The 12,004-nt window shown below is 35.2% G+C and overlaps 1 protein-coding gene across 1 annotated transcript; it reads left to right on the forward strand.

Moving 5' to 3' along the window:
• Positions 1–240: 240 nt before the first annotated feature.
• On the forward strand, positions 241–1,488 carry LOC133036510 (uncharacterized). Its single transcript, XM_061113050.1, has 3 exons — positions 241–571; positions 658–876; positions 955–1,488. Exons 1-3 carry the CDS (start codon positions 290–292, stop codon positions 1,051–1,053), a joined length of 600 nt encoding a protein of 199 aa, XP_060969033.1. The 5' UTR covers positions 241–289; the 3' UTR covers positions 1,054–1,488.
• Positions 1,489–12,004: the final 10,516 nt, after the last annotated feature.

Here is a 12,004-nt window from a genome sequence, read left to right on the forward strand (position 1 = left end):
AATCAACTAAAACGAGAATTTGAGTAATTTATAAATTAATATGAATAAATTGTGTGAGAAACTTAGTTAGTTACATTGTGTAATTAGTAACTAGCTATAATTAGTTACTAAATACATTAACAAAATAAACATATAAAATCCTTCTTTTTTTATTTTTTTTTCTTTCATTTGAGAGATTCAATGTGGATTTTTATTTTTCAAAGAAAATAAAGAGCAAAAGTTAATTAAAAGAGGAAAATATTAGTTAATACCCTTATTGCTTTAAAGTTTATTTGTTAATGGTGTAGACATGGCGAACTCGGAATCAGGATCTGATTCGGGAGCAGAAAATGAGTGTCCAACCACAATACGTACACGAGGGCCGACGCAAATGAATGAAATATCCAAACTAATGGATCAGGGCAAAAGAGTGGCCCTCGAAGTTAATGATAAAGGTCAATACTGTGGAAAAAGCTATGCGAAGCTCGTATCCACTCTAGGAGTCAGATGTCGGCAGACAATAGGGTTGACCTATAAAAACTGGAAAGAAGTCAACCCGACTCTGAAAAATAAAGTTTGGAAAGACATTCAGGTAAGCTATTATTGGTTAGAATTTTGATTTGTTTTTCTATTACTCCAAATGTTGACTCTAACCGTGTTTCTTTTCCTTCAAAATAGACGGGGTTCATTGTGCCGGACTCCTTCAAACATGATTGTCTCATCCTAGCTGGGAAGTTAATGAAAGACTTCAAGAATAGGATGACAAAAGACATCATAATGCCCGCGTTGAAAGAGAATGATCTGGGACGACTGGCACAAGTCCCTGAAAAGCACCCCGAGATCGACGCTGCTGATTGGTGCAAATTTGTTGAAAGTCGACTAACTCCTGAATTTCTGGTACGCTAATTATATTAACACTAAGATAAACTCTTAAATACAAGTACATGTATCTAATGTATTTTTTTGGCATTGTAGGAATTGAGTAAGGTGCAACGTGAACGTTTTGTTGGGTTTTATGCCCTAAATAAAACTCTGTTTCAATGTAATCCAGATTATTCTATATCAATAAAGTAACAGAAGTAATTTTTCATTCACTTGTGTATGTTTTGGTTCACTTAATCAATTGCTTGTCTATTTCATTTATAAATTCATCCAAACCCCTTTCAGATACTTGAACATGTTTATTGTGTTGTCAGCACAGTGGAAAATAAACATGACTATGTGAATAAAGTATTCCTAGATTTATCAGAACACTGGGTTTCACTGATATGACAATCTACAACAGAGTTTACTTACATTTGGAGAAATGTTATGTTCTTTCCAGAACATAGGTTAAAGTAAAGCTCAGGTTGGATGCATGGAGTATGCATTGGAATGGACCGATATTGAACTTTGAATTAGATTTTGAAACTTACCGTAAACATCTATTCAAATCAATATCAGAAGTTGATCCTAGATCACATGATCTAAATCCTGATATGGTTAGGCTTAATTTCAAGAGTGTTATTCGTGTTCTTTGATTTGTTAGTTAAGCCTAAAACTGTAGTCTGGGCAATACATACATTTTGGGAACACAATAGTGCGATTGAGTGGGAGCGCTAACATAAATATGGAATCTATAGCTTCTATCTGGCGAATAGTAAGCAAAGGGTGATCTCCTTTGAGCTTAACCAAACGAGATAAATGATTGAGTACTCATTTCACTTAGTTGAAATATCATTTATACAGGGTTAAGTGTTTTAAGGATAAAATACATTGTAGGGTGTTACGGTAATCTAAGTCCCTTTACAGTGTAGATCATCCATATAGAGGATCATTGATCACATTAGGATTATAACAATGGATAACTAATAATGTGTCTATATGGTGGAACATATAGAGCATTCTATACACTGAGAGTGCAATTCTGAGTTCTATGTGTGGATTCAACGAAGAATTAATAAGTCAGTGAATTTAAGTGGTAAATTCTAGATCTGCTTATTGGAAGCTCGGATATATAGACCCATGGTCCCCTCACTAGTTGAGATGATATTACTTGTAGGACTCATTTAATTGATTTTAATTAATCAATTAAAAATTCTCAAGATAAACTTGTCAGTTTGAGAATTTGGCACTCATTAAGGGCTAAACAGTAAATAGAGATTTTGAAGGGCATATTTATTAATTAGGAAACTTTAATTAGTTTCATTATTAATAAAATAAATGATAATATATTATTTGATAATTATTTTTAATTATTAAGTAATTAGATTTATCATTAATATGGTTGAACAGTGGAATTGGCAACATTTCACAAAAAGGGAAACTATCAAGTGTAGGAAAAGGAAAGTTGGAAAAGAGGCAAGCCTTGTTTCCACATTGCCTAGGCCGGCCCCCTTTACCTTCCTTTTCCCTTGATTTTCTCAGTTCAAAATGTCAATCATAGCCCTTGGTGGTCTTCTATAAATAGAAGGCAAAGGCTTCAGAATTTAACATCTCTGAAAAAGCTTTCACAGCATTATTCTGAAAGAATTTTCTCTCAGAAAATTCTCTATGAGCCGCCACCCTCTCTCTCTCTATACCTTCACTGTTTCGAAATATATGAGTGCTAGAGTAGTGCCCACACACATCAAGTAATACCTCAATCATAGTGAGGAAGGCTGTGTAGAAATCAGAGACAACAAAGAAGGACTTTCGGGCTCAGATCTTGATTATACTCTGCTACAGAAAGGAATCAAGGGTTAGAGATGAGTGGGAGGAGACATATATATTCCGCCGCAATCACTTTGTAAGATTTACGATACTCTTATGTGTTTAATTTCATATCGTTTTAGAAGTTCATATTTAGGTTGTTAAATCAACATACTTGTGAGTAGATCTAAGATCTGGTAAAATAACTTCCAACAACCGGCACCCGCAGCCAGGGTAATTGATTTGCTTGCAAGAAATTTGGACTTAAAACGATTTGCTTGTTTTTTGGATGGTATCATGTTGCTTTGAGTGTCATATTGATGTTTGAATGTTGTTTGTGAATTCTGGAAAAAATGGTTACTGTTTTTATTCTGTAATTATTTTTGTTGGATAGTTTGGAAAATTCTAAGCAATTTACTTTTTTACAGAACTCGATTTCGATTTAATTTGAATTAGTTATGAATTTTTGAAAATTGGAAAAATCGGCGTGACGAGCAACCTCATCACGCGCGCGGAAGGGCTGCTTGCAGCCTCCCTGCGCCGTGATTTCTCGGCCAATCACCCCAGATCCGTGCGCGGATGGCCATGCACAGCATGCCATCCGTACAGTGCATCCAATTTTCCAATTTTTTCGATTTTTCATGCTATTTCATGGAATTAAATTCCGATTTTTTGTGTAGTTTTGTATATTGATTTTTGTTTTTCAAATTTCAAATCTAATTATCAGAAATAAATTAATTTTAATTTTTAAAATTAATTTTAGATATTAGTGTAATTTGATTTTGAAAATAGGAAAAAATCAAGTTTTGCTTACCTTTTTTCTTATTTCCTTTAAAATTTGATTATTTTATTTTTTTTTAAGGTCAGATATTAATTTTTTTTGGTAACTTGACCTTAATTAAAATAAGATCATAATAATCATGATAATTTTAAAAGAGGAAATAAGGTATTTTTGTTAACTTTTAAATTTTGTTATTTTTTAATTAAATTAAATTGTAAAACAAGAAAAGGGTATGTATTTACCATTTTTTATTTTATTTTTAATTTATTAAATAACATGAAATTTAAAAGGAAAGTTAGCAATTTATTTTGAAATGACATTTAGGTTACCCAAAACCTAATTTTTCAAAATGGTAGGTTTAATTTTATTTTTATTTTTCTAAATAAATGATTAAAATTAAATAAATCCTACATCCAACTATCCAAATCTAATCTTGTTGCAGGAGTATGTGTTTTAGATTGTTTGTAAGTTTTCTAAAACCTATTATTGCTTGATCTAAATTGCCTTGGTTAAATTGATGATAGATCAGTTGATCTAATTTTAACCAAAGGTTCAATTGACGATAGATCAAGTAAATAATTTGTAACAGGTAATTTTTACAAACTTCTTTCATCTGTGTATGACTTAGCAACATGATAGGATCCATCCAAATGTGTATGCCTGTGTGAGCCTATATGTTTAATTTCTATTATAGATACATATAGGTGGTTGTTGCTAGATAAAATATCATAACTGATAGATTTTATTTAGGCTCATTTAGTTGTGAGCCTATTCAATTAATAACAGTTATTCATTGTAAGGTTAAATTCCTCTCTTTTGGGCCTTGTGTGAGAGTTGGGAGCCTTAGAAGTGGGTGCGACATACTGGACCCAACTCCCCCTCGCATGAACAACCCCAATTGTGAAGGCCCATTTGCCTAATTTGGATAACTGTGATAGGTTAATTATATTAGTTTGACCTAATAAAAGATTGATTAGCAACATAATTAATTTCATTGTTCCTTGAAATTAATTTAAGAAAAACATAGTTTGAATAGTCATATTCTAGAAAGCTATATGTATTTTTCTTGTTTTAATTAAATATGGAATTATAACCATATAAATTCTTTCTGAATCTTAATTTTATAATTTCATTAAATATTCCTATTTAAGTTGAGATTTAGTTAAATCTATCAAATCAACTTAGATTTGAATATTTTTGAATTTCCTATTATAAATTAAGTTGAAGAATTTTGGAAATTGGTTATTAAGATTCCTTAGATATTTTTTTAAGTTGATATTTTCTAAATATGGGAACTTAAAATGGAATATCTTCTAAATTAAGTGTTTACTACTTAATTGGTAATATTTAATTAAGTCATTGTTTGAGGAATATTTTTAAGTTGGGTATTTAGATTTTCTAAACAACTTAAATAAGATATTTTTCAAAATTATTCCATTTCTGAAATTTAATTAAAGTTTTTTACTTTAATTTGTAATATTTCATTATTGAGATATGGAATATAAATGATTAGACAAAATACATGTTTAAATAATGAGCTTTAATAAAAGAGAAATTCGATCTCCATTGTTGGTTTTACATAGCTATTGTTTTAGTGAGTAATCCTCCCTAATTGAGGAACGTTCATTAGCAAGTTAGCGCCGTTTAATCTCGAAAGATAAGTATTCTTATAGGTTTATTTATATGGTTCATGACCACCCTAATGGTGGCGACTATGTAAGACTTATAAGAATACGAAACAATGGTAGAAGCTCATAAGATAGAATTGCCTTGACTCTCGCCTAAACGGGACAACGCTGAATTCCAATCTTGATCGAATAAAAGGTTGCTAGAATGTTTGACATTTTAGATGAATTGACAACTCTATTCAATGGATGATGCTTTGACTCTCGCCTAAACGGGACACTGTATCAGTTCGTTGGAAACCTTGGAAAATAAACTATGTTAGATATAGTATTTTTATAACATAAGTGAGTGTTTGTTTTCTGAACCTGTGTATGAATTTATAGAACCGAAACCTTACTTCTGTTTATTGATATGTTGTAGTGCCAAAATGAATAACCCTCATCCCGATCCACTCCTAGTTAGTATCTTTGCAAAAGAACTCAATAGTGTGAAAATGCATCCTGGTAGTTGCATTAACTCGCACCTATTGTTGATGAATCTGAAATTCCAAAAGGCAAATCTACTAGGAATTGATTTATCAAAGGAACAATGGGTGAAACTCATACTTTATAGTCTTCCTCAGGAGTATAATAGTTTTGTTCTATATTACTTATTGAACAATCCTAACTTCTCCGACATGGACAAACTCGAGTCTGAGTTGAGGGCCCATGAGCGGGATCTGATTGCAATGAGACCTGCTAGCATTGCAAGTTTTAATCAGAGGAAGAAGATTAAGCATGAGGGCTCCAACAAAGCTGCTTCTTCAAGTACAAATGTCAGACATCATGTTCTATGTGCGAATTGTAATGGAAAGGGACATAAATAAGAACAATGTCCCAGGCTTCTAGACAATTCAAACGAAGGTGATGCTTTTGTATTTGAATCATGTGTTTTAGAGAACGACAAATCCTCCCGGATTGTTGATTCGGATCTACTAACCATGTATGTTCTTCATTACGACTGCTTGAAACTTGGGAGAATCTTCACCCAGATGAGTTAAAGCTTAAAGTTGGAAATGGCGAGTTGGTATCAGTTAAAGCAAGAGGAACAGCCCGAATCAAGTTTAATTCTAAGAAGTTTTTACTTTTAGAGAATGTTTTATATATTCGTAATTTTAGTAGAAACTTGATTAGTGTTTCATGTTTACAGACACAATTTTATATATTGAATTTTTCGAGTTCAAATTGTTCAATTTCTCGTAATGGATTTCATATATGTGTTGCAAACATGGAATGAGGGCTTTATGTTTTAAGACCTGATACTCAAATCTCACTAAATACTGAACTTTTCAATGTAGCTAGACCTAGAAGCCTTAAGAGAAAAGAGATTGATAATGATGATCAAACTTATCTATGGCATTTACGTTTAGGTCATATAGGCTTTGATAGACTCAATAGGCTAACCAAAGACGGTCCATTGAAAAATGTCGTCTTAGGAGAGCCGCTGCCCGCGAGTCTTGCCTAGAAGGTAAAATGACCAAACGTTCTTTCTGCAAAGGGAGAGCGTGCCAAAGAACCCCTAGGGTTAGTACATTCAGATGTTTGCGGACCGCTGAATGTAAAAGCCAGAGGAGGTTATGAGTATTTCGTCACTTTCATTGACGATTTCTCTAGATATAGTTTTCTTTACCTAATGCAAAAGAAATCTGAAACGTTTGACAAGTTTCAGGAATTTCATGCTTTGGCTCAAAACCAATTGGGTAAAAAATTAAAGATCTTGCGAACTGATAGGGGTGGAGAATATATGGATATGAAGTTCAAAGATCATTTAATTGAACTTGGAATTGAATCCCAATATACTGCCCCTAGCACTCCACAGGAGAATGGAGTTGCAGAAAGAAGAAATCGCACTCTCTTAGAAATGGTTAGGTCTATGCTGAGTTACTCAACTCTGTCTACGTCCTTCTGGGGATATGCTATTCAAATGGCAAACGAAATTTTGAATGTTGTTCCATCTAAAGCAGTCCCTAAGACACCCGTCGAACTATGGAATGGTCGCACACCTAGTTTGCGCCATTATAGGATTTGGGGGTGCCCTGCTCATGTCTTAAGAAAGAAAGAAAGCAAACTGGAATCGCGAACTGAGGTTTGCATGTTTGTCGGAAATTCTAAAGAGACTAGGGGTGGACTATTCTATAGTCACAAGGATAACAAAGTGTTTGTCTCTACAAATGCTACTTTCCTTGAAGAGAACTATATGAAAGACAACAAACCGAAAAGTGAAATTGTATTAGAGGAAATGCTCACAGATACTGTTCCTTCAAATGTACCATCTTCTTCTACTCAAGAAGAGGAACATCCCACTCCCTCAGTTTTAGCAACTGAGAAAACTACTACTAAAGCTCCTGTTCAGAAGGTCACCGCTCCTCGTTGTAGTGGGAGGGTTTCAACGAAACCATCTCGTTATGGCTTGGATGGTGAAATCAATATGGTCGTTGGTGACGGTATTGATGACGACCCATTGACCTATAAACAGGCAATGGCAAGTCCGCAACGGAAGCGATGGTCAGCCGGTATGGATTCAGAAATGGATTCCGTGAAGAAGAACAAAGTCTGGGAATATGTAGAACCACCTGAAGATTTTCGTCCAATTGGATGTAAATGGGTCTACAAGAAGAAAAGGGGTGCTGGAGGCGAAGTCGAAACTTTCAAAGCTAGACTGGTCGCCAAGGGTTATACCCAAAGAGAAGGTGTGGACTATGATGAAACTTTTAGTCCTGTTGCCATGCTCAAATCCATCCGAATTCTTCTCTCCATAGCTGCCGCTTTAGATTATGAAATCTGGCAAATGGATGTCAAGACAGCCTTTCTTAATGGGCTTCTTGAAAAAACCATCTATATGGAGCAACCAGAAGGTTATGTTCTTCCTGGGTAGGAGAATAAAGTTTGCAAATTAAATAGGTCCATATATGAGCTTAAGCAAGCTTCTCGCTCATGGAACAAAAGGTTTGATGAGATCATCAAGACCTACGGCTTTCATCAGAATGAAGATGAACCTTGTGTTTACCAACTCAAGGAAAACCAAGTAGTAGTATTCCTGGTCCTTTATGTTGATGACATTTTGATCATTGGAAACAATGTCAAGAAAATGACTCACATCAAGGAATGGCTTGACACTCAATTCGACATGAAAGACTTGGGTGAGGCAGCCTATGTTCTTGGTATTCGGATTGTCGAAACCGAAGAACAGATCCCTTGCTCTCTCTCAAACAGCTTACATTGACAAAGTTCTTGAGAGATTTTCCATGACCAATACCAAAGGGGCAAACATGCCCTCTAGACATGGTATCCGTCTATCTAAGGAACAGTGTCCTACTGATCCTCAAGGGATAGAAGACATGGCAAAAATTCCTTATGCTTCTGTAGTTGGGAGTCTGATGTATGCTATGCTATGCACTAGACCTGACATCTGCTATGCAGTTGGAATCGTGAGCAGGTATCAGTCAAATCCAGGAAGGGTACATTGGAATGCAGTTAAGTATATTTTGAAATACTTAAAGAGTACAAGAGATTATGTATTAGTCTACAAGGGTGGTGCTTTGAATCCCTTAGGCTATACAGACTCATATTTCCAGGGATGTCTTGAAGACAGGAAATCTACATCTGGGATGGTGTTTACTCTTGGGGGTGGAGCAGTGGTTTGGAGAAGTGCTAAACAAACTGCAATTTCGGATTCTACCATGGAGGCAGAATACATAGCTGCGGTTGAAGCAGCTAAAGAGGTTGTTCTGCTTAGGAAGTTCTTCACCAGTCTTGGTGTAGTTCCTGGAATGGAAAGGCCTCTAGTCCTGCTTTGTGATCACACTGGAGCTATAGCCAACAGTAAGGAACCTCGGAGCCACAAGAGAAGTAAGCACATAGAAAGAAAGTATCATATTATCAGAGAATATGTGGCAAGAGGGGATGTACTGGTGGAGAAAGTTGATACGCAGGATAACTTGGCTGATCCATTCACCAAAGTCTTGGCAGTAACTTCATTCGAAAAGCACCGTCAGAATTTAGGATTAATTGAAATGTACTGATTTGTTTTATGTTAGTGCAAGTGGGAGTTTGTTGGGTTTTATGCCCTAAATAAAACTCTGTTTCAATGTAATCCAGATTATTCTATATCAATAAAGTAACAGAAGTAATTTTTCATTCACTTGTGTATGTTTTGGTTCACTTAATCAATTGCTTGTCTATTTCATTTATAAATTCATCCAAACCCCTTTCAGATACTTGAACATGTTTATTGTGTTGTCAACACAATGGAAAATAAACATGACTATGTGAATAAAGTATTCCTAGATTTATCAGAACACTAGGTTTCACTGATATGACAATCTACAACAGAGTTTACTTACATTTGGAGAAATGTTATGTTCTTTCCAGAACATAGGTTAAAGTAAAGCTCAGGTTGGATGCATGGAGTATGCATTGGAATGGACCGATATTGAACTTTGAATTAGATTTTGAAACTTACCGTAAACATCTATTCAAATCAATATCAGAAGTTGATCCTAGATCACATGATCTAAATCCTGATATGGTTAGGCTTAATTTCAAGAGTGTTATTCGTGTTCTTTGATTTGTTAGTTAAGCCTAAAACTATAGTCTGGGCAATACATACATTTTGGGAACACAATAGTGCGATTGAGTGGGAGCGCTAACATAAATATGGAATCTATAGCTTCTATCTGGCGAATAGTAAGCAAAGGGTGATCTCCTTCGAGCTTAACCAAACGAGATAAATGATTGAGTACTCATTTCACTTAGTTGAAATATCATTTATACAGGGTTAAGTGTTTTAAGGATAAAATACATTGTAGGGTGTTACGGTAATCTAAGTCCCTTTACAGTGTAGATCATCCATATAGAGGATCATTGATCACATTAGGATTATAACAATGGATAACTAATAATGTGTCTATATGGTGGAACATATAGAGCATTCTATATACTGAGAGTGCAATTCTGAGTTCTATGTGTGGATTCAACGAAGAATTAATAAGTCAGTGAATTTAAGTGGTAAATTCTAGATCTGCTTATTGGAAGCTCGGATATATAGACCCATGGTCCCCTCACTAGTTGAGATGATATTACTTGTAGGACTCATTTAATTGATTTTAATTAATCAATTAAAAATTCTCAAGATAAACTTGTCAGTTTGAGAATTTGGCACTCATTAAGGGCTAAACAGTAAATAGAGATTTTGAAGGGCATATTTATTAATTAGGAAACTTTAATTAGTTTCATTATTAATAAAATAAATGATAATATATTATTTGATAATTATTTTTAATTATTAAGTAATTAGATTTATCATTAATATGGCTGAACAGTGGAATTGGCAACATTTCACAAAAAGGGAAACTATCAAGTGTAGGAAAAGGAAAGTTGGAAAAGAGGCAAGCCTTGTTTCCACATTGCCTAGGCCGGCCCCCTTTACCTTCCTTTTCCCTTGATTTTCTCAGTTCCAAATGTCAATCATAGCCCTACGTGGTCTTCTATAAATAGAAGGCAAAGGCTTCAGAATTTAACATCTCTGAAAAAGCTTTCACAGCATTATTCTGAAAGAATTTTCTCTCAGAAAATTCTCTCTGAGCCGCCATCCTCTCTCTCTCTCTATACCTTCACTGTTTCTAAATATATGAGTGCTAGAGTAGTGCCCACACACATCAAGTAATACCTCAATCATAGTGAGGAAGGCTGTGTAGAATTCAGAGACAACAAAGAAGGACTTTCGGGCTCAGATCTTGATTATACTCTGCTACCGAAAGGAATCAAGGGTTAGAGATCTGAGTGGGAGGAGACATATATATTCCGCTGCAATCACTGTAAGATTTCTGATACTCTTATGTGTTTAATTTCATATCGTTTTAGAAGTTCATATTTAGGTTGTTAAATCAACATACTTGTGAGTAGATCTAAGATCCTGGTAAAATAACTTCCAACACGTTCCTCAAAAATTCAATCCAGACATCGAAGTGGTCGGAGTGGAATGGTGAACGTACAGGAAGCTGTGGTAAGTAATACTTAAAATTTAATGTGCTATAATGTGCTATACAATTTAATTGGTACTCATTTCATTGTTATAACGTTATGTAGAAAAAGGACCTCGAAGTTGCAGATCCCCCCGCCACCGTGTTTGGATTAAATCTCGCACCAAGAGTAGAAAACTTGTCACTGATTACGACAAGGAAATTGCAGAGAAGATAGTAAGTATATATTAATCCTTAATTGAGTTCTACTCATGAGTTAGTGTATATAATTCATATACTAATTGCTTGAATATATGCGTGCATTAGGCTCAATTAGAGGAGAAGCTTAGTCAGGGACAAATTCAGGTCCAGGGCCAAGACGATATCCTGACGCAGGCGCTCGGGACACCAGAGCATCCTGGACGTGTCAGGGCTGCTGGGTATGCTATTACTTCAAATGTTATTTATTTAGTTACACAAATAAAATCGTTGCTAATTTGCATTTTATGATTTGTAGGTTCCTGACCAGGGCATCTCAACTGTTCGGCAGGAAGAAAAGGGAAGTGTCTGATGTTGTGGCATGGCAAGCGAAGGAGATTGAACAATTAAAAGCCGAAGTCCAATCCCTTAAGCAGCAGAGAAACGCTGCCGAACAAGAGGAAGAAGGAGAGGTGGTTGGTGAGGCGTATGTTCCACAACCATACGCTCCTCAGGATGAGGTACAACCACAAATTTATGCTGAGGAGTTTATTTCCCTCAACGACCAAGGTATCCTATACAATTTTGATGACCATGCGGCCCTTAATCAGCAAGTACATCTCTGCTCTGACAACATCGACAATATTGTGGCCCGAGCGTATTTGTACGAGCATGTGGGTATGATCAAAGTTCACTGCTAGGAGTACGATGATTCACATGCTCGGATTATGGTTTCGGAAATCCTGCAAGAG

This window comes from Cannabis sativa, chromosome 4 (genome assembly GCF_029168945.1).
Source record: "Cannabis sativa cultivar Pink pepper isolate KNU-18-1 chromosome 4, ASM2916894v1, whole genome shotgun sequence".
In the NCBI taxonomy this organism is placed as follows: domain Eukaryota; kingdom Viridiplantae; phylum Streptophyta; class Magnoliopsida; order Rosales; family Cannabaceae; genus Cannabis; species Cannabis sativa.